The 24,898-nt window shown below is 36.3% G+C and overlaps 1 protein-coding gene across 3 annotated transcripts in view; it reads right to left on the minus strand.

Annotated features, from left to right (window-relative positions):
- Nucleotides 1–2,129: 2,129 nt before the first annotated feature.
- The window catches only part of LOC145670511 (uncharacterized), a 32,040-nt gene continuing 9,271 nt past the window's right edge, over nt 2,130–24,898 (minus strand). For all 3 annotated transcript variants that reach the window (XM_081739274.1, XM_081739264.1, XM_081739283.1), the window contains exons 2-5: nt 24,500–24,693; nt 17,117–17,261; nt 13,537–13,701; nt 2,130–2,900 (exon numbers count right to left, since the gene is read on the minus strand). In XM_081739274.1, the coding sequence (XP_081595400.1) occupies nt 2,456–2,900; nt 13,537–13,701; nt 17,117–17,261; nt 24,500–24,662 (918 nt within the window). In that variant the 5' untranslated portion in view covers nt 24,663–24,693 and the 3' untranslated portion in view covers nt 2,130–2,455. The remainder of the gene's footprint in view (nt 2,901–13,536; nt 13,702–17,116; nt 17,262–24,499; nt 24,694–24,898) is intronic.

Genomic DNA, 24,898 nt, shown 5'->3' on the forward strand with positions numbered 1-24,898 from the left:
TTTTTAGTAAATATTTTATTTTTATCTCGTAACTTGAATTATTCGCGTCAAAGAACAGCTACAGACCCCTGCTCTTACTGTAATTTGTATTACTTAATAACGCACCTTTCACAGAATGTCACTCCGTATTTACTTCTAGTCTTCAATTAGTAATTTCATTTGCAGCTTGTGATGCGGTATGTTTGTCAGTAACTATACCTTTGGCTAAAATAACTGTTATTGTGGCAATTTTCTTTCTCGAAATTGCTCACAACGCGTCCATAGAAAAACTCATCTCTCTCAGGGACATTTGTCGTTTATTCTTCATGTACATAAGTCACCAATTTCTTTCGTTTACTTTTTATTACTTTCATACTTTTAACACCTGAGTCCGCCATAACTTTTCATTATTATAACGTTACTTTCCCGTACGATCTGATGCTGTGTTTGTACGATGGGCGCTTATCCGTTATATTCACTTCACTATTACAAAAACGGGCGACAGAACACACAAAACATTTCACTCTTTTAACTATAGTCTTCTTATCTAAGGATAAGTTTCCCAATGTATTGGTGATTAGAAGGCAAAATACTGCGTTATTATGCGTACAATGGCCATACAAGTAGTAAATAAAAACAAAGATAGATCGAAGTCTTCAAGAGACAACCCAATCAATCAAAATGTCGTTGATATTGTTATAAGCAACGTGATAAAGGATTCCGTAAAAAGGGTAACAATACATATACAGAAGTGTTTATCATTTGAGATGGAAAGAACACATCTGTAACTTACCTATGTGTACGAAAGTTTTTGTTTTCTGTTATCTTGTGCATGTTTGTCTCCTTATTGTATTTGTATATAGTAGAAGTTTCAGTTTTTTCTTGTAAGTAGTTTCTTTATGTATTTCTTCTTGTCTTGAAAACCCAGTGGATTTACTAATTGCCAACATTCAGTTTTGCAGTGCAGAGGTTTCGAGCTCGCTTTTCTGTGGACCCATTATGATCCGGATTCTATGCTTAGTGGTACCCTCATCAGTGTGACCACCGCTAGTACTTTCGTACTAGATCTAGTACCTTTTTATAAAATTTTAGTGTTCTAATACGTTCACCAACCTTTCTTCTCCTCTTCTTTTCTCATGAATACATTTTGGAGAGAAAAAATCTCATGAAAATTTGACAATGTACGAAAATTTAACTGTTCTTGGTAAATTTTTTCTGCTTCTCTTTCAACAGTGTTATTTACAAGAGCGGGAGTGGGACATAGGTGCCATCCGGTCGCCTTCTCTAACCAATAAATGACCACAGAAACAATATTACATATTTGGTGATCCGTTTAAACAGCAGGCTATTAAGGAATTAAAACTCGATTTTCTCAAAAAGCCCATTTTATGATATTTCGAGTTTTCTCCCGACCTCCTCTATATTTGTCATACTTATGTTACTTTAGTGGTTTTACAGTGAGTTCTAATACGACAATTAAGTAGGAATTCCGCAAGGAGTTTTAGTTTGGGGATGTAAAGTCAAAATTGGGAGGGTGTAAGTGGTTTGCACGGTTTGTATCGAATTTTGACTGTAGAAAATTTAATGTTGGGGTTATTTCAAGAATGTGGGGGTTCCCCCACCCACAAGGAGAGGGAGAACTGCCGGAAACCTTCTAATAAGATGTTAATATCGTAAAATGTCATAAATACGGTGAAATGGGAGCAGATAAAATTTTAGTACTCTTTCCCCAGATCTAGTACTTTTTTCTGCATAGGTTAGTACGAAATATTTTTGCTGGATGGTCACACTGACCCTCATGTTTCATATAGCGGCACTCCTGAAATGGGGCATTCAATTCAAACAAACGAAAGATATATAATATAGAAAGCAAGAAAGAAAGAAAAAAACTACAAACGCACATCATGTTCTCGAAATTTAACTACAAACTCGGATAAGGTAATAGTGATTTTTTTTTTTTAATTTATTTATTCATCTTTCTGTCATTATGAATTTCTGCTGCGGTATTGTGAGGAAGTTGTTCGAAAGTATCCGCCATAACATGGTCTCAAACCATGGGTGCACTAAATCAGCGATTCTGACGCCATCGATGCTCACAGTAGACTGACCTAGGGTGCGCTGCAAAGGTGAGAGTTCCGCCCACCTAACTCAACACGTCTGAATGTGCCCAGACCTGTCAGGGCGCGGAAAAAAATATTTCATGACTTTTGGGACACACCTTGTATTATTTTTTTTCTTTCATTTCTCCTCCTCCCATTCCCGCTCTACCACAAACGCACAAATTAGGGAATTTTCCCTCTCACTGACCCAAATAAATAAAAATTAAGCATTTTCCCTTTTCGTTAGAGAATGCAGTTTTACCTAATGCCTCAGCTTGATTCCCAATGACTTAACAACAAAGTAACATGTGTTCCTCCAGACGTCACTTCGTTTCCTATCTATCTCCAAGTATAATACTTGTACCACTTAATTCTTATCAAGTGTCTTCATGATTACTACCACTATTTAGCTTCTCCTGTTTGATTATCACCTCTGTTGATGGTTCGCCGATTTCATTATTACTTTCATAATATATTTCATGATTACTACCACCATTTACCTTATCCTGTTTGATTATCACCTCTGTTGATGGTTCGTCGATTTCATTATTACTTTCATAATATATACGCTCTTGTTTTATTATTCCTTCCAAATATTTTTCATCGTTTTCACTCAATACTTCATTATTATCCTTGGATGAGTCAGGCGTAATTACTTCCCAACTCAATGGCTTTCCTGATTCACTATCACCAATTGAACTTCCGCTACTAGCAACTGTTTGCGTATCACTCGGAGCATTTGAGATCAATGTGGATGTGGAACTTGCACTTGAATTACTCAAGAAACAGTTCAAATCGTCAGGTGTTTCTGGAGAAGCAGACCTGAAACAATAGAAATATTTAAAGTCAGAATGATTAAAGGTAGGGTGACCAGATTCTGACCAGGGGCGTCATTTCAGACTTCGCTTGGGGGGGCAAGAGCACCACCGACATAAGACTTTCATGTTTTGTACTAGTATATTAGTATACAATTGATTAAAGTATATGTGTTCCTCAAACTCTTGGGGGGGGGGGGCAATTGCCCCCTCCTGCCCCCCCTAAATGACGCCCCTGATTCTGACAAGCAAAAAGTAGGACACAAATATAATATTATATAATAGTCTACTGCGTATCTAATAAGCATATCGTTATTTAATTTATATATAATAGTTTACTGGGGCGGCAATATGCATGTACTTATTTCATTTAACAATAACCTACGTCAATCATTCATTTTGCTAAAAAGAAAAGTAAGGGACAAAAGTATTGACGGAATTCAACACAACTTCAAATGCTTTGATGAATGACATTATTATTATTATTATTATTATTTAATGAACATACAGTGTAACTTCATCTAGGGCTAAGGACTTTTTTTAAATCAATTTTCGGAGTGTGGGATTATTTTAAGGAACGAGGGAAAATTTAGACTGGCAAGAGGGAACTTCTATTTACAGTAGATTGGCTAGTATCAGTATCGTAACTTAAAGAAGAAATCTTTCCTGCTTTACCGACATGTAACAAGATCTTCTCAGTAAAAACAATGGTTTATTGATTGTTCTCCTTCCTAATCTTTTCAGGAGTCTTAAAAAAAAAAAAAAAAACAGTGGTTCATCATTTAAGAAAAGAGTGCCTGTCATTCAAAATGTGAAATATGAATGAAGCATTAAAATGTTGAAAATAAATTAACTCAGGACATTTCGCAGGACAATTGAAAAACAAGGACATTTCTCGATTTTCCAGGCGTCTTCGCAACGCACAGGACAGCTCTTTGAAAAAAAGGTACTGAGAACTGAGTGCGTCTGATCACCCTAGTTAAATATAACTTGATATCTACGGTTCATTCAACAGACATACAACCCCCATATACAGGGTGTTCTAAAAAATGGTACTCACAGACAACTGAATGCTATTCTTTAGGTCACAATAAAGCGAATATGTTATATAATAGTATAATCTCTGGAACCTCCTTCAGCTGCTATAGGTAATTAAAAGTTTCACTAAGTGGCAACATATAGATTAAGTTGAAACCACACGCATTGCAGTCGAATCCATCAGCAGTTAATCGATTGTTACGTTAATAAGTGATGCTGGTGTCAACGTTTATCGAGTTCAACTGCCATTTGAAAAAAATCGATATAACTATTTGAAGAATTGGAAGATCTACTCTATGGTTCTTTATCTGCGACATTGCCACATAGTGCAATTCGCATTTCCAGACGAGAACCTGAAAGGTATACAATTGCATATATATATATATTTCGCTTTATTTTGACTTGTAGAATAGTGCTCCCTGTAATCTGTGGGTGCGATTTTTAGACCCCCATATACATATATACAGGGTCCGACAATGTTTGGGAGGTGATTCCTGACACCACGATAATACAAAAAATATAGACCAACCTGGGTGCACAAATGCTTCCTTTCGGAGTTAAAAGCTCCCGAAAACATGAAAAAATGAAATTTAAAGGTTCATAGCTCCAAAACTATATGAACTACCGAAAGTCGGGTCAAGACTTTACTTAGAAAATTTTATGTGCCCTATCCAAATATCCAAGTTTCAAAATCCTGCGGTACTTCCACTACAATTTTTATAGAGGTAGTTGGTGAGTGCTTCAGATTATATGCCCGTAGCCAAACTCCTTCTATAAAAATTGTTGTGTGAGTATCTTAGGATTCTGAAATATATATTTTTGGATAGTGCACATATTAGTTCCTAAGTGAACCGACTGTGGTAGGTCCCATAGTTTTGGAGCTGTGGACCTTCAAAGTTCATTTTTCTTCATATTTTTTATCGTCTACGCCGTCGTGAGGCAACACTTCCGAAATCGATACACACTTTTTTTTTTTTTTTTTTTGCTATTGTCTAGTAATTAAGTACTTTTGTGTTAATGTTTATTTGCATATCTATTTGGTTTAATATGTTTACTATTATTTCAAATATGTTATATGTTTAATGAAAAAGGTTGAAAAGTGAATTGAAACACACATAATTATGGTGAGAAACCGATAATTGAAAAATATAAAAGGAAAGAAATAAAAGGAACTATGAACTGCATATACAAATAAATAAAGTATTAATGAACATAATGGTGGCACAAAGATGGCATTATAGATATAACAGGTGGCTTTAAATTAAGGGTGGCTTATTGTCATACAGGTTGAACAGCCTTATAGTTTACAAATGAAGTGTGATACATACAGCGAAGCCCCAATATACCGATTCCTATAGTGAGTCCCCAGTGACTTGAACTCATATACAGTGATTTTTCCAGTGACACTTCAATAAAAACCATTAACCCTTTGACGGCCAGGGCTCTCTTCACAAATTGGATCAATTTGTTCGGTCTCTTGTTCGGGTGCCAATAAGGATATCACCGACCCGAAGCTCATTTTTTCGAATTTGACAGAAACTTAAAATGGACAGTGGTAATTTTAAACTTTATTAACCAAGCCTCGTATATAGAGGAACAATCTCGAAGCCTTCTTCATCAGTTTGGTATTTTGTGCATTTGTGTTGGTAGGCCTCACTTCGATTTTACTGCCATATATGGTCGAGAAATAGGGACTGATCACGTGATAGTAACATGCTTGGTGAACGTTCCTCTGTGTCTCATTTTCGGGACAATCACTTTCCACGTACGCACTCTTATAACCAAAAGGTAATTGGACGATAATTCTGATCCCGACGCTAGGAGTGAAACTCGGGATTTTCCCGGCTGACCATATAGGGGAAACCATATAGTCGTTGGCACTCTGACAATTATTGGCACTTTCCTTAGTTTTTTGTCTTCACTAACGAATAATGAATACGTGTTGGTGAAAACTTCCTGCAGGTGGCAGCTCTGATCCTCTCTGTCCGCGTTCCCTTTGTTTGTTTTGCCGGGAACCTTTCAGTTGGAGGTAAGCTCTAGTCGACAGTGGAAGCTATTTGGATTTTTCAATTTTGCAGGTAATTCTTATACTTTTTGTTAAGGATATCTATCAGCTTAAGAGAAATGTAATTAGTTTGCTATTGTTTAAAATGTTTTAATATTTTTTGCACGAGAGGAATTGGGTCTACTAATCATTCCAATGGTACATTTTCAACCGATTTGTTTGTTCTTCGAGTGAATGCATGGGGTGCCAATAACTGTACGAATGAAAATATAAAATGTCAGTTATTAGCACTAGAGTGCCAATCACTGTCTCTGATGCCGAAGAATAAAATAGCTTGGAAACAGTCCGATAATGCTTTCCATCTCCACATCTATTCTTGGTCAAAATTTTGGTTTCCTACTCTAATAAGTAACAGTTATTGGCACAGTGCCAAGAACTGTATAAATGACCATGCCAATGACTGTAGGGATTTGCAGCAGAATAGGTTCTGGTAATGAAATATGTCTAATATGCCTATTGAAATTATTTGTTCGTGTAGTCTAGTTCAGGGGCGGACTGGCAAAGTTTGGCCCACTCGGCTGAGTTATAGAGTTAGCCCACCATCAAAATTTATTATAATAGTTTGAACTTTGAGTTATAGCAAGAAAGTATTTTTCAAAACTCAGCTAGTCGGCCATGAAGTGCGCGTGGTCAGACACAAGCATAGTTATTAACAATGACGAGCTAGCCTAAGTCAATGTTAATAACGGAGTAAAGAAACTCCGGTAAAGGAAAGTCTGCTGTGAGATTCAAAACGTTAGTCCCAAACGTCTGGACGGTTGTGGACATTGTTGGTTTTAGCAACATGGGCATTTAGTTTCTACTTTTTTTTTAATGGTAGGGCCTAGATCAATGTCAAACTTAAATCATTTCATATAAAATTAATTACAAAACGTTTTCTTATTGTTGCAGAAATCGGCATACAATGCCAAAGATTGGAAGAAAAAGATATGCACTATAACAGAGAAGTTCTTCCCTTGAAGCAATATCAAAAAGTGTAGGAATAAAGACAGCATCGAAGGTATGACGTTCCTCGGTCTACATTACAATTCCATCTGAGAAATCAAGATGTGAAATCATCTTCCGGACCACTACCCATTTTAGAATAGGAAGAACCATTGTTGGTGAAATTGTTAATAAATGTGCTGAAAAGAGTTTTCCCAGAAAGGAACAGGATATTCTTAAAAATGTTCAGGACTTTCTCGTGAAACATCCTCGTCCTAACCCGTTTCCAAATAACATGCCGGGAGATGGATGGTATAAATCGTTCTTTCAAAGAAATCGTAAGGTTGCGGAAAGAACGTGCGAATCTGTTACAGGTGCGAGTGCTTGTGTAACAGATAACGACATAAGATCATGGTTTCATAACATACAGAAGTATTTTGAAACCAATAACCTTACAGATGTTCTGCAGGATGCAACACGTGTTTACAACGGTGATAAAACTAACTTTTTGCTTTGGCCGAAAACTGGAAAGGTGTTAGCGTAAAACGAAGTAAGTAATGTGTACGATGTAGACACGCGGAAATGTAAAGTAGTCTTTAATAGTTATGTTGACTTCCAGTGCTGCAGGTGACGTTACACCCCCAATGATAGTTTTCCCTTATGTTCGTGTGCCTAATGATGTGGCTCTATCTGTGCCTACAGGATAGGGTATCGATCGCCGTGAGAACGGGTGGATGAAAGCCGAAGTATTTTATGGATATATAGGTAATGTGTTGTATCCGTAATTAAAATCGAAAAATGTCAAGTTCACGATTATTTTGTGGACGATCATAAAACTCATCTTACTTACCAACTTAGCGAACTTTGCTGCAAGCTTCAAATTGAACTCATTGCTCTGTACCCCAATTCTACAAGAACATTGCAACCTGCTGACATTGCCGTATTTACACCATTGAAGGATGGGTGGAAGCAAGTGGTACGAGAGTGGCAACTTTATAATCAATTGCAGTCTCTGACGAAAGCTAAATTTGCTCCTCTGTTGAAACAAGCTCCTCTGTTGACACTTATATTTCGCCATCTATTATACAAAATGGATTTAGGGCATGCGGTTTACACCCATTTGGTCCCAACGACATAGATTACACTAGATGCGTTACAAAACCAATACAAACAGTTCAAGAAATACGCGGTGGTAATGAACAAACTAAGGATGTAGTATTAACCAGAACCGAGTTTGAAAGTATAGTAGGAACTGATGTAATGAGAAGACTTCAGGAAGTTGACAAAGAACAAATCCTTTTAAATAAGAACGAAGAATTCCATGTACTGTATCGCTTATTTCAACATTTTATAGATAATAGTAGGCCTAAGTCTTCAGTAGAGAGATGTGTTAATCTTCAGTCGGGGCAGGCGAACAATCAGCAAAGTTCACCTGTATCATCTGCATGTATCCAACTCAATGATTTCAACCACTCAGATACTGCTAGTGATGCTAATACTCTTTGTGAAGTAAATCCTAGTACACCTACCAATGGCAGTACTACAGATGCAAATGCTTTACAAAAAGGTTCCGGCTCAACTCCAAAAAAGTTAAAGACCGAACACCCGTTGCTGCAAGATGTTTTAGTATGACCAGAAACTCCTAAGAGAAAGGGGAAACGAAATGTAGAAAGACTGCCGTTTGTAATAACGTCTCATAAATATCAAGCTATTTTGCACGACAAAAATGAAGAAAGCAATGAGTTGAACAAGAAAAGATCCGAAAGCAATGGAAGATGTCTGAGAGAAATGAATAAGAGTTAAAACGCAGAGGAAAAGCACCTACAAAAAAATCAAAGCATGAGGTCTATCTCGATTGTTCAACGCAGATAATCGGTCCTTCAACTTCTAACCTTAAACAAGACAAAGGACTGACTGAATCATTACAAAATGGAACGCTCACAAGGATGCTGAACTTCGATTCGTCATCAGCTGCGAGAAGCAACGTAATATCCTACAAACACTGTTTTCAGCCATTCTTTTCGGGAAGGATGGATCTTGAATGTGAGTTCTGCCACAGCAAATATCACAGTCGTTGCATTCCATAGTACCATAAGGAACACATACCAGAAGACATAGAAGATGGATTTGTGTGTCACGGGTGCTATGTTCTACAGGATGACAGTGAACGTGGTCTTAGATGAGGACGAGATTAATGAAACGGATTGACATAAATCATTGAAACATACAATTTTGCTTGTGCATTTCCCATTTTTTTAAATTTAAAAAATATGTTGTGCATTCCCCGGTTTCAATTTGCTTTTACTTCATAATGTTCAAGGTCTAAAATGTCTATTTCTTGTCTATTAATACATATAATAATTGATATTACTTCCAGTCAAGCCTACAAGCCTTATTTCTGTCAATCGTATCTTCTACTGTATGCTTTATAATGGTGCCAATAACTGTCCTCATTGGGTGCCAATAACTGTTTTTTGAGTGCCAATAACTGTAAGATCATTGTCACATTACAAAATATATTTTTATTGCCAAACTTTACATTGGTATTGTAATTTCACAACATATTATTCAATTAGAGATTCCCAGAAAGTATATATTAAAAAATCGCCAGTATATGTTATAAAATAAGTCTGTTATAAAGATATGAATGAAAACAAATCCTTAAAGTGCCAATAACTGTATGGTTTCCCCTACAAGCTTTGGTTTGCTAAAAGAACTCTCGGTGCTTTGCATGAGCACATGATTGTCACTCGGAAGAGCGCCCACGAAGGCGAGTGGGGCACAGTGTTATAAAGCAAATACGCTATACTTTTATAGGTGCTCCCCTCGCCGTTTACATACGCCTCCATGTAAAATCATTTTTCTTATAGTGTGCAGAAATTCAACGTGAAGTGACTAGTATATATGTATTAGCACTCTGACATTTGTTCGCGATCTTAGTTTTGTGTGACAAATTCTGGTTCCAAACTATTGAGCAGGGAGGAATAATTACCCCAGCTTGGACAATCGCCCATTCCCACCAGTAGAGGACTGCATTGGACTTTTGGGATTACCCGACGCACTCCCAAGATTATCCCGGCTCCAGTACAGGAACTTTTCTGTGGACCTCTTTTTACACCCAGTCTGGACTCGACGCCAGGACTTGAGTAGTATCAGCAGCGAACCAACTGACCGGTCGAAGACTAATTGTGAGTAAGTGAAACCTTAATTCATTGATCGAGCCACCTAGCCACCTTTCATTCACAGAAAATAAATAAAAACGAAATAAAAGGTTAACGCAATCATAAAAGATATTTAGTTAAAGTTGTTTATCCGTTTGTAATCTCTTGATATCCTTTTAATTTGTGTAAATCATATTCAGTATTATTCTATTTTTTGTACAGTTTAATCAGGTTTTGTGATTTGTATCGAAGGATAATTTTTATTCGTTAATTCGTTAATCATCTACACATATTTCTATTTTTACGGTACTTATGTTTAATCAACCGTCTTTTCTCAGCTTCGGTTTGCAATAAAACATAAGTGCGGATGGAATTATAATTTGCGGTAGTAAAGCTGGGATGAATGCACTAAATGAGTGAGTGAGTGAGAGAGTGTGTGAGAGAGAGAGAGAGAGAGAGAGAGCGAGAGAGAGCGTGTTATGCTTATATTTACAACGGCAAAAAAAAAAAAACACGATTCCACGGCGTTGTTTTGAAACACCTTGTATATATATATACAAGGGCAGTCCGAAATTTTGTTATAGCTTTTTATTACCACACTACAAGTACATATTTACTTAATCGCCTTTAAAATAGGCATCTTCGGAACACACACACATTCTGCACTGCTTCTGCCATTACTGAAAACACAGACGAAACTCCACAGTACCGTATATTCCACAGTTTAGCCGTCACGTTAGTTTTGATCTCTTCTATGGTGGCAAAACGGGTATCTTTAAGGGTCATTTTTAGCTTTGCGGAGATCCAAACATCCGATGGTGCTAAACTGTCTTTAGGGCTATCAAAGTCTCTCAAGCAGAATTTTCCCCAATTTGGACATGAACTTGATGTTTGCGCGTTGCTCGATGTGTGAAATCGCGCCAACTGATCACTACACACTTCTACGTTCAGCTACACTTCTCGTACACTGCCTGTTATGACCTGTTCACACTTGTCAAATTCATAATTAGGCAACCTAAGGACTGTAGTGTAAAAGATTCATTGGGATTGCATCACAAACGCCAAAACTACAATAGCACTTCGGGAACTTTTTGACTGCCCCTTGGGAACTTTTTGACTGCCCCTCGGGAACTTTTTAACTGCCCCTCGGGAACTTTCTAACTGCCCCTCGGGAACTTTTTGACTGCCCCTCGGGAACTTTTTGATTGCCCCTCGGGAACTTTTTAACTGCCCCTCGGGAATTTTTTATTGCCTCTCGGGAACTTTTTGACTGCCCCTCGGGAATTTTTTGACTACCCTCGTACATATATGTAGACATGAAAAGTTCGGTAGAAGATTGAGTTATGAAAAATTGTACATTGTTACACGTAAATGAAGAATCTGGGTACTGAAGTTGTACGGATGATTGTTGAAGCGACTAAACAGAGGGCTTTGGATTTTTCCAATATAGAATTTAGGACAATAGGTGCATTTTAGTATTTACATGAGATTGGGGAAAGCCCAACTGCCAGAATGTCAATCAATCAATCAATATATATATATCCATACAGACACGATATTAAATATCTATCTCATGATTTTTGACGAGTTAATATACACGCCAACAATCACAAGATAGATACAAAATATTGTATCTCTCACATCACTTCTAGCATCTAAATTGCTGAAGTGCAGCATCTTAGGGACTTCTCAATAATGTTCCATTAGTGCTTGATTGAATTAATGTTGGGTGAACACAGGATCAAGATACTTCGACTGGAAGGTTATGAATATTTTTTCGAACCAAGACTACCAATTTTGTTCGAATGACATATAGATAGGGTTGCCAGATTTTTGGATACAAAAATACAAACACTTTCGATTTTACTGAAAATTGGTGAAATCATTTAATTAAAGAATTCCGATTACAGTACTTCTACACGTATCAAAGATTAACATTCATGAGAGATAAGGAAACTCAAGTTTATGAAATGAAATGAAATTTTTGAGTTTTACGTCCCACGGTTATGCCGGTTAGACTAAAGGAGACGGTGATGATGAGTAATGAATGAAATGGTGGAATGAAGAAAGTGGGAGGAAACGGGAGAACCCCCGAGAAAACCCACGCACACGGTGTTTGTCCACCACAAAGTTCACTTGGCGGGAGCAAGGTTTGAACCCGATACTCCTAGCACCAGAGGTGAACGCTCTACCACTGAGCCACCGCGCCCCAACTCAAGTTTATATGTCTTGTTGGGTTTTCAAGGCGAGGCTCCTTGTCCGGGAATCGAAATAACGTATTTTTTCAAGTGTAACTAAAAAAAAAAAAAAAAATCTCCTTGCTCACAATTCTCTGCACCGCTCGTAAACTCATCCCACAGACGTTGCAGTTCTCTCACAGATATCACAGCCTGTTCCGTCATTTTTCATGTTATCTCTAAAATGAAGGAGTACACAACTCTCGCTATTTTCTTTCGTAGGCGTGTAACTGGTGTAGTGGTAAGGAAATAAGAGACTACACGGTGTAATTAATGTGTCTTTCGAGCCCAAAACATAAATACGGACTTTCTGTTACTTTTTTTTAAAGAGTACGATACGGACATGGACACAGGACGGACTGGCAATTCTATACATGGCAACGACTAGGTGGTAGTCTTGTGGTTAGAGCGCTGGACTCATGTTCACGTGGTCCGGGTTTAAATTCCCGGCCGGTGCTTTTTCCCAATTTTCGGCGTCTATCCAGCGTCATGAAGCAAACTGGGGAGTCACTACGTCTAGGAAGCTCCTGATGCGCCTGTTAGGGATTGGGCGTCGCAGCGCGCTGACCACATGTTCACACTAGAGCAGGCTTAGGCTCACAAATGGGCTGTTACGCTAAGTGGTTCGATTTGTTTTTGCTTTCGGCAACTCTATACCCTTCGAGATTATTTTATTGTGATAGAAGCATGTAAAATCCATAAAGAGCTGGAACTTATCATCAAGCAAAGAAATCTAGCGGTTACCGGTGAATGACGTTAAGGAAGACTGGTTAACTTAATTCATGCTAGGGGGCGCGGTGGCTCAGTGGTAGAGCGTTCACCTCCGGTGCTTGGGGTCCCTGGTTCGATCCCAGCTCGCGCCGTGTGGACTTTGTGTTGGACAAACACCGTGCTCGTGGGTTTTCCCGGGGTTCTCCCGTTTCCTCCCAGTTTCTTCATTCCACCATTTCATTCATCTCTCATCATCACTGTCTCCTTTAGCCTAACCGGCATAACCGTGGGACGTAAAACTTGAAGATTTCATTTCATTTTTTTAATTCATGCTACAAGAACTTACCTCACCCCCTATCGTTTATGAATAACCATAAAGGATATTTGAGTGAAATATCTTTCGGTGGGGACCAAGGCAAAGAGTAAGGAGAAAATTACCAAGAAAAAAAAAAAAAAACTCGATATATTTACTTTGAAATGTTTAAGTATTATCTAGAGAACACTTACCTATTGATAGTAAACAAAACTACTGGCGATTCTCTTCCTTGTTGTAAAGCATCCTTTTCTGCCTGTTTCCTCTCCTTCCTTGCTTTTGCTTCTGCCTTTTTCTTTAGCAGTTCACATTCTAATTCTCTGATATACTTATCAATATCGGCTGGTCTAGGTCTCGGACTGAAAGAAATGAAAAATACAGTAGTCTAACGCAAGATATAAGATATTAACATTTTATTCCTTTAACAGGAACAAACTTTTAATTTATTCTTTAAACGAAATCCAGTCTCAAATTCTAATCAGAAGTATTTTGCTCCTCCAAGTAACACGATAAATAGTAAATAAATGAATCAAAAATGAAAAGTTAGTCTGCAGTATGACCATTTGACATCATTTTACACGCAACGCTGTCTATTTAGATTTTACGTAACGGAATCTTGGACTGTGGAAATATCAGAATGTCTACATTATAATATGTAGGTTTCTGTAAAGAAGGGATTTTGATTACATAAAGTTGCAATATCAGCAATATGACGTCACTCACATACACGTTACATAAAAGTTGAAATATTACAAATTTCAAACAGACAATAACAGTTAATTTTTATTCACATGAAATAATAATAAAATATAAGTATCACAATACAGCCATATACTTTAAATAGTGGATAGGATTGATATATCTATAGGAACTGTACATCTGTAGACCCCGGATATATCCTGTCTAGGTTTTAGTACCATTGAACTTTGGCGGCGCACATCGTCCCCTGTTAATTACCTGTACAAGTGCTTCATTTTCTGACCCCAAACAATGCCATGTGGTTAAACGGACAGAGATATAAAGCAGGATAACTGCCACCAGCATCAACAAAGACAGAAATGAAAAAACACGAGTGTATAACGTCTTTCCTCCACGGCAGCGCACGCGCAGTTTGTATATATCTTTGCTGGGGTCTTATACATTCAACGTATATTATCTAGGTCAGTGTTTCTCAACCTCATTTCTTATCACGACTCCCATTTTATCCTATTCTCTTGCCCGCGACCCCCTTATAATTTCTGGTTTGTAATAAGCTTGTGTGGGATTTTTAATATACCTATTGCGGAGATCTGACGATACCCATCTATTTCTGTAACAGTAAAATCCATTTCTTGTATATAGTGGATAGAGTAACTTTCCTAAAAGCAAATGAATTAAAACCAAATTTGGTCAGTTCATTCATATTACAAATATCGAATCTGATCCGTCATACTGTTTCAAAATGGAGGCCGTCTGAAAATTTTATAACTTCATAACTTCCTTAATTTTGGTCATATGATAAAAAAGTTGTTTCTAATTTTGGTTTAGAAAACTTGGACAGTTAAGGAAGTTATTCAGTATTTTAAATGACTTGATAATGTGCGTCACGAAGATTGAACCGGACATTGCCGCACTAGTGAAATCACACCATGCTCAGGTATTTGATTAGCTTTCAATTTTAATTGTATTTCAGTATGCAGGGTTTGTTTCCTTTGTATTTTTCTAGTATTTCAATACGCAGTTCTCAATATGCATTATTTCATATCGTATCTCTTTGACTTAAATTGATTTTTAAACAACTCTACACCTGTTGAAAATGTTTAATAGACTTATTTTCTTTTGTTCTTAACAGTATGAATAAAAATAAAAATATGTCTATCAGAACAAAATTCAAAATAATATTTAAAAATATTTTCCGGTATTAGATTCTATTTATATTTATCTCTTTTGCTTATCTTCGCAACCCCCATGAAACCCGCTCGCGACCCCCTAGGAGTCACGACCCCAGGTTGAGGAACCCTGATCTAGGTTAACGCTTGCGTATATATTCGTCATACGCTCGGGAAGGGTTAAAATTGCACTTAAATAAATGGGTGTTTTTAAGTAACTACAATTTTAATAAGCAGTAATCCATATAATTGTCCTGATTTATGTCGTCACTAATTAACAGTTCCTTTTCGGTCTTTCGGCGTACTCAGTGGCTGTTAAATGCAATACCGGCTACCCACTGCTTCGGTTTTTCTATTATTTTGAAAAGATTTGAGTTTCATGCAATTAATGTTATATGTAATGTTCACTCTTCTGAATAGTTGAGTTGATTTTAGTTTAGCGTCCCTTTCAGCAGCGAGGCTATATGAGACGTGGACCTACTGATTAACGTGGAATCAGAACCACATGAGCTCCCGCCGGGAATCGAACCCGGGTCTCCCACGCCAAAGGCGCGTACGCTAACCGCTTAGCCACGGAGGAGCTCCTCTTCTGAATAGCATAACAAGTCGGAGAGTAGAGTTGGCTGCAACGTTTTACAGAAAACTTCATCATATATGGAAAGAAAATTGTATGAATTGTATTTTATTTGAACAAGAAATCCAAAGTTGAATTTCGACATAGGCAACTTAGATAAATAATAGAACAGAATAATCGACCATTTCATAAATAAACAATAGTTTGTAAGAATAGAATTAAAAAAAAAAAAAAATAATAATTACACTAGTTAATATTACATATAAAAAACAGAATATACAGTAAGTATATAGGAAGTACTTTGACGAGAGACGCTTACTACACCAACGAGATCAGGTCAAGAATTGCCATAGCCAAAGAAGCATTCAACAAGAAAAGATCACTCTTAACTACCAGGCTTAATACTGGACTAAGGAAGAAATTGGTCAACTGTTATATATAGAGCATTGGATTGTATTATCCAGACTTGGACATCACGGAAGTTAGAGAAGAAATATTTTAGAGACCTTTGAAATGTGGTCTTGGAGGACAGAAGAAAAATGAAAACAAACAAACAAACAAACACACACACACACACACACACAGAGAGAGAGAGAGAGAGCTTTTATCCAACATCCTTCGTAGGAAGGCCAATTGGATTGGACACATCTTGCGAAGAAATTTGTCTTCTTCACATTGCCATAGAAGAGAAGATGGCAGGAAAGCGAGGAATAGGAAGAAGAACAAAACTGATCGATGATTTGAGCAGTGGAAGAAAATATCGTGAATTAAAAGAGGAAGCTGAAGATCGAGAAACGTGGAAGAAACATTTCCAGGCCCAAATCTAAAATTGAAGGGGGAAAAAAACTCGTTAGTCCCAGGACGTGCCGAAATACAGAATACTTCATTATTATTATTATTATTATTATTATTATTATTATTATTATTATTATTATTATTATTATTATTATTATTAATAATAATAATAATAATAATAATAATAATAATAATAATACGGTAAGTAATACAAATTTACATCAGCCAGTGGTATATCAAGTACTGATATTGTACTTCCTTTAAAAAAAAAAGTACATTTTACCCCCAAACATCCTGGACCCAAATAAATGACTTGGAAACTCTGACATCCAATGCGATGATCATGAATCTTTAGAAGTTACAGAAGAAAGAGTATAAAGTAAGAATACAAATGCTATAATAACGAAAATACGACAATTATTAACGACAGCCGCTAAAACCGTTTCGGAATAGATTAATTAAGGTAAGCAATGTATTTCATAACATTCTAGGCTTTAACATACCAACCCCTATAACAGCCTTTACGTTAGTACTTACCGTCGGTTTTCGTGTGAACGTAGGTAATCGTCCAAAAATGCAAGCTTAGGATATAGGGACCAGGGATATCTGACTTCATCTGGTATTTTCCGCATTCTGACATACCGACATCGGAGGTTTTGCCATTTGCATTTACAAATTTCAGCTGCAAATAATAAATAAATAAATATAGTTTTCTATGTAGGAATACAAAATGAATTACCACAAAATAATCAGTATTACACAGTTTTGAACGAATATGTTCTTCACTTGGTTCCTCGGCAGATTCTATGTTCTGATGTTTCAAGAATGTGTTCTACATGGATGAATACGCGTAATTAAGAAAAGGAATAGCAGCGAGAGAAGAGTCACTTAGGAAGGGCTCACAGAGGGGCAAAATCATAACAAGAAATAATCTTTCTGAAAAAGTCAAAAAATAAAAATGAAATCTTTGAGTTTAACGTCCCACTATTATGCCTGTTAGACTAAGGGAACCAATGAAGAAAGAAGAAAAAAAACTAACATGACGCCTAACTAATATTCAAAAATGAAATGAAATGAAATTTTTAAGTTTTACGTCCCACGATTATGCCGGTTAGGCTAAAGGAGACGGTGATGATGAGAGATGAGTGAAATGGTGGAATGAAGAAAGTGGAAGGAAACGGGAGAACCCCGAGAAAACCCACGAGCACGGTGTTTGTCCACCACAAAGTTCACTTGGCGGGGGCTGGGATCGAACCAGGGACCCCAAGCACCAGAGGTGAATGCTCTACCACTGAGCCACCGCGGCCCCCTAACTAATATTCATTTAACCGTCTTAGACTGCGAATTATTCATCACACTGATGATGGTGTAATTTAGCCTTTTGTTTGGTCTTGTTGCTTCAAGTAATATCTTCGTCAACAGAGAAATTCGGTAATGCAGAAGCTCTAACTTCATTTCCCGAGTTCCGAGAAAGTTTGTTTTATTTGTGGTTTCTTGGTCTACAGGAAGATATTCCAACGAAACCGCTGCTAATTACTCCATTTTAGGAATATTCCAAATTATAATTGACCATATTACGGGCAATGTTGCTTACTAGCATCGCATGATTAGCTATTTTACGGCAATGTTACTCACATGATTAGCTATTTTAGGGCATGTTACTCACTAATATCACATGAGTAGCTATTTTACGGCAATATTGCTTACTAGTATACTGGTGAGCACCATTGTCCTAAAATAGCTCATGTGATACTAAAGTGCTGCCAAAATGTCTTAAGTCGTGGCAAAAATGCGAACTAAAACTCACCCTCGACACACCCACGCGTTGAGCCAATAAGGCTTCAGCTGTTGCTAAGCGAGAGACCCTCAGCGAAAGGGAGTGGAATTCCTTCAGCCGATAGCAGCGCTCGGAACGGAAGACTAGGTGTCAAGTCATAGTGGTAAATTTATAGTGAGTAACATTGCCCTAAAATAGCTAATCATGCGATGCTAGTAAGCAACATTGCCCGTAATATAATCAATTATAATTTGGAATATTCCTCAAATGGAGTAATTAGCAGCGGTTTCATTAGAATATATTCCTGTAGACCAAGAAACCACAAATAAAACAAACTTTCTCGGAACTCGGGAAATGAAGTTAAAGCTTCTGCATTACTGAATTTCTCTGTCGACGAAGATATTACTTGTAAGCAACAAGACCAAACAAAAGGTTAAATTACACCACCATCAGTTTGATGAATAAGTCGCAGTTTAAGACGGTTAAATGAATGTTAGTTAGGCGTATTGTTACGAAGGTTTTTCTTTTTTTTTTTCTTTTTTCATTACCCATAAATTAGGAACAAAAGGAGATCTCATTATTAAACTACTTATTTTATCACTTGTATTCTACAGCAGTGGTCCTCAACCTGCTTGGTCACGGCACAGCCTACTTTGTTGAGTGTACGTGCGGCATACTAACGTACACATTGGCAACAAAGGCTAAACATTTTCATTAATTGTTGGAGTCCATTCTCGAGCATCTGTGGAAAGTAAATATATCTTGGCCTTTAGAACATTTTTTTATTATTGGTATTATTTTCTTTTTCAAATTTGTTTGAATTGTATATCTTTTATTTTTATAATTATTAACTAACCTAAATAATGTTTCTTTCATGTGTTGTAGAGCCGATATTTCAAGGGCTTCCTGCAGGTACTTATCTTTAGGACGTAAGACTCAGAAATTCTACTTTGGTCTTCACATACTGTCCGAAACAACAGTGTGTATTGAGATATAACCTGGATTTATTGATTAAAAATTATTAACATGTAGCTTCTGTAGAACGAAATCGTAAGGACAATGAACTCAGAATCAGGAAGAGGTACATAATTAAATGAAACAAAAGAAAGGTATTTCATTTTTAAAGACAAAAGAAAATGCAAGATAATATACACCTGTATCATGTCGAAATGTGAAACCGCAAACGCTGTAGTTTCAAGTGTTTTCGAGGAACAAGTTGTCAAAATTTTGATTGACTCAATAACCTCTGCTTTCGAAATCAGAAAGAAAGAAACAAAAAGTGAAGAACACAAGAACACGACAGACAAGGAATCTATATAAATATTAAGATTGGAAATGATTAACCCTATATTGCGCCATGTTAATCCAAATTAACAAACCATGTTGAGCATGATATTTTGAATGTCATATCATACATGGTGCCACTCCTGTTTTAGGTGGTTTTCTTTATGCCGTACCATCGTTTATGAACACTCATAATTACGTCTGTTGCGGAAGTAGAGATTTTCCAGCAGTTTCTGTTGCAAGTGGGGATACAACGTACGTGGATGCATTGCTTTGTTTATTTTTGAAGCAAGAGGAGTCGAAAACGGAAATTTTACCTTGAAAAAAATATTTTTCTACAAGGTAAGTGTCTCTTGCTTATGTTAAGTGCTTGTAACTTATCATACTAATTTCATTTTGTATTTTATCGTCCGAAATGTGTATGTATATTCTGATTAACATTGAACAACTACGAACCTCTTTTACTAAGAATCAAAGATTTCTTCGAGAGACCTAATGGAAAGTTTGAAATGTTTGCTTCTTACCTTCTTTTCTTTGAATTTTGTTATCTTAGATCTTAAAATTCATTGTCGGCTCATGGAAAGCATTGTTGCATGCAGTGTATGCTTTCAATGTTGCCAACTCATGAATGAAAATAAGTTGAACACGAAAAAAATTACTAAACGTAACAACGTCTTTCTGACACCTTCTTCTGTTGATTTCGATTTTTTAAACCCCTCTCTATTTCTATCTCTTTCCTTTCTGTTATTCTTTTGTATTATTTTCTGATTTATTGCTCGATAAAGATTCTTGAAGAGTGAAAACTTTATATTTCTTTTACAGATGAGCAAAAATATATTTTCGGAAAAACGACTCGCTCAGCCAGTTCTAGATTCAGATAATGAAGAATGGCGTCCTAAATCTGAAACTTCAAAATCATCTGAAGATATGTTCAAAAGTAATGTACTCGAGTATTTTGCTTTGATTTCATTGATACTTTCAGATTAGTAAATTGATTGAATTGTTTGCATTTTTTACAGATGAAACAGTAAATGCCAATTCCAGTTATTCTACAGCTGCTGTCAGTCGTCAGCCCCAATGGAAGAGGATAACAAGAAATGATCCACCTCTTCAGGCACCACAATAGAAAATTGCATTTGTCTTCCTCAAATGAAGTAAAATCTCCAATTCAATATTTTCGAATGATTTTAGTGTTGATATTCTGGAGTTAATCGTTCATGAAAGCAATTTATAATCTAACCAGAAGGACCCCAATAAACCTTTGGAACTAAGTTAGAATTAGAAATATTTATAAGAACCGTAATGGGGTTCATATCCATCATTTGTATACCAAGGACAAGATTGTATTGGAGTTCTTCCTGTAGAATTCGCCAAGTTGTTGATAACATGTCTTACGGCATTGTGTTTCACTAAAAAAAAAAAGTTTCCTGTAATTCATACGCAATAGGTGTGACTTCAATGTAACCATGAAAGATATGTTAGTAAGTTCAGATTAAAAGTACCGTGTTTCAGCATACCTTAAAGTACGTATTGTTTATTAAAACGTTATGAACATCTGCACAATACTATATGTGTTAAGAAAGTTTGTAACGTCTAGAAGAAATTTTGTAGTGTATATCGATGAAAAATTAAACAAATAAGGTTCATAATTGCGCAATGTTAATTCAAATACACAATCCTCGTGACGTCATATTTTAAATATGTGAGTCAAAATTTGTTATTAGTTCGTTTTAGATACGCGAATGCAGTAACAAAAACATCTAAATATTTTTTCTCGAAAACATAAATAAATTGCGCAATATAGGGTTAAGGGTCTTTTTGTCTTGTCTGTGTCTTCGTCTTGGTTTCCATCTTGATCGATGTCATCATCATCATCGTCGTCTAGCCCAGGATCTTGTGTCATCCTAGTACTCGGACTTGGATATGATCTGCATTAGAATTTTGGATCAGTAACACTTCAACTAAGAAATTTCAGACAGACCAAGTTGTTAAAAAGGTGAACATTTACCAAATATTGTAGAGACAACACCAACTAAGCAACCAACCAGGAAAGGATCATCATTGCAGACACAAAGGCGGATCTTCGAGAATCAGAACAACTATTAGCATACAGGTTAGTCTTGGCTCATAGTGTTACTTTAATAAGAGCAAATTGTGGATTCTCTAGGACACAAATTGAAAACACATACACATTAACACAGAAACAATAATTAATCATTTCAACCATCAAAATCTTTGTTGAGTAATTAAGACACAACACACAGTAAATAAATGCACTTTAGGGTGTTTATTACTTTGTCGCTCACACAGAAGTGTGAGTGGAACTTGCTTCCGTTCACTGGTCTTGAATTTAATTATTAACTTTTACGCTCCTAGCACATACCAATGAGGGGAAGGCAAAAGTACATATGAAAAAAAAATATAGTATAATTTAGCAGAGCAATAATGACTAAGCAAACATTTTTTTTTTATTTTATTTATTTATTTTTTAATCTTATCCTTGTAAACTTTTAAGATGAATGTTGTTGTTCCAAAACCGATGGATATTGAAATTACTGTATGTACAATGTTGCCAAAAAACAACGTTCTAATCTAAACATTTTTCTGTCTTTTCTGCATGACCTAACAGCTGTATAATACAGTACTTACAATTTTAAATTTTGTTTTTATTGATATAGTTGACAATGACCATATCTCGGTCCCTCTCACGGTGTTCTTTTACAATGTTTAATAGCGGGTTTATTGCCTTTTGGAGTACGAGAGATGATCATGCGCCAAATTTTAGCCCTATACCCACTGTAGTTTCAGAGTACAGGGTGGTAAAAAAATGGAAAAAATTGATGTTTTGTAGAACCTTTTAGCTTCAATTGGTCATATCTCCCGTAAATACTGAGCTAGAGAGAAAAATAATATACCATTTTGAAGAGGAAAGAATAGGTTACAAGATGTCAGGAACATTTATTTGAAAATCAAATATAATTTTCAGGAAAAATTTTGGATCCCGGGATTCTCAGAAACTGAATATTTGATTTCCTTGAAATTCGGTATCAAGGTATCCCCATGTGTCCGGCATAAGTGTGCCAAATGTCAACTTGGGTCAAGAATGGGCTTGGAATCTACAATAATTTTCGTGTGACCATGTCGGGAGAAACACCTGGGTAGAGCAAGTCATACCTGTAAACAAGGCTGGCTCTACCATATGTGCAACACGTGCATTTGCATGTGGCGGCAAAATCTGTCATAAATATTTCTTATTGGAAACAGACTTCATGTTGATGGTAGTTAAATTTACTAAGCTGACCTTCTATTTGAATACTACATTCATAAATCATGTTTAGGTCGCATTAGTTTAAGGTCACATGGACAGTGCTAAAGTAAAGGATCAAACAAATCCCAGAATGAATGGCTTGATTGTTCTCAAACACAAGAAGTCAATTCTTAAACAGTAGCGAACACCTGTTTCATTTAGTTAGTTATTACAGTTTTCATATAAAAACTAGTCTTTGTCACAAACAAGTTCCTTATCATTGAAGGTGGAAACACTTTTTTTTTTTTTAATTTTTTAACAAATGTATTAGGAAAATCAAGAAATAAAGATAAAAGATCCAGTTGCAGTGGAATTGCAAACTGATATATTGAGATTGAAGCTTGATATTGAATTCTATAGAAATGATTACCATCTTTCCTCTGTAGGTGTGTTTCCTTTATCTTTCACTAACATAATAGATTATTTAAAGGAAAAAACAGACGCAATGAGTTTGTATTTGTAATGTTTAGTCCTTTCTGAGTGCAAGTGTATTTCCCTCACCTTCGCAGCTCATGATGGGGTAGCATATTTAAAATCGTGACTTTTAAGATTTGTTCTTTCTGAAGAAGAGGAAGTGGGGCGATAAATTGCCTAGGGCCGGCCCTGTCTGTAAAAACACAAAGACGTCATCTATTGTAAAACATTTCTAACACGTCCTACCTTACTCTTCCATGCACACCAAGATGAACTGGATCGTGTAAATTAACTTCACCCGAAATAGGAATGAAATATTTTAGATATTATTGCGTGTTAATCTACATGTGAAAAGCGAAAGGAAATAGAATTCTAAAATTGACGAACGATGTTATGAACTGTGAAATCATTGGATTTTTACCTTTAAGACGCACAATCTTCATAATCATTATATGTCGTCAGTTACCTTCTTAAGCTACGTGGGTACCTTTCTGAATTATATCAAAATATACAATAATTTTTGTACATGGACACTTTTTAAGTGTTACAATCTGATATACGCATCACTATTCGCGCCAACTCGTGAAGCTTGACCTGGATCTACCGATTTCACCACCCAATAGAACGTGAGGGTGTGTTCCATTCGTCAACCCCTATCCATCAAATTTTGTCAGTATCTTCTCTCTCGCGCTACACGGAAAACATCTCCCGAGAGTACAGTGTTGTCGGATTGGCGCCAAGTTCCGTTTTGTTAATTGTTTTTATTATTATTATTATTATTATTATTATTATTATTATTATTATTATTATTATTATTATTATTATTGCGTTATATTTTCGTTGTTACTATTCGTGTTATTGTTACCCTGGTTAGTGCTGTGAGGTGTTATTATTGGTAATTGTTAAATGTTTTTTAAATATTCATTTACTATGTCTTCGAAGTTTGGCAACATTGTTGGTGAATTTCAGCTGCTTGATGTTTCCCCAAGTGTGCGCTCGGGAAGTAGCTCCACGAATTGTACCGAAGTTTTCCGATGTATCGGAGTTCAAGCAAAATATTTCTATCATTGGTTTAGAGTCCAAGCTTCACGACTCGGCGCGAGTACTATAGCTTTAAGACCTGGAAGATTCTGTTTACCTTTTGAGTTCAATGCCGCTGCTATCTTTTCCCATATTCTTGATTTCAATTCTGTATCCCGATAGCTTTCCAGCCTATGATTATATAGACATTCATTTTCTCGTACAAGAGGAATAAGATTTTCCAATCGGATACTGCTGTCATTCTTATCATCTGCCTCCATGGAACAAACAGTGAAAGGTTTTTGCTATAACCTGTATAAAATATACAAAAATTTGTAAATATTCTATTATAAGACTTATCCAGTTTTCTGAACTATTTATAGATAAGGGTGCCATCCCAGTTTATGCAACCATAGATTTGTAAAAATTTACAGAAGAAATATCGAATGTTATTTTGACCTTTTTTTCCGCAGAAGAGGTTCAATAATACTAATACAAAAAATATACTTTTTTTCAT

Source organism: Thermobia domestica, chromosome 2, assembly GCF_964235325.1.
Source record: "Thermobia domestica chromosome 2, izTheDome1.hap1.1, whole genome shotgun sequence".
NCBI lineage: Eukaryota > Metazoa > Arthropoda > Insecta > Zygentoma > Lepismatidae > Thermobia > Thermobia domestica.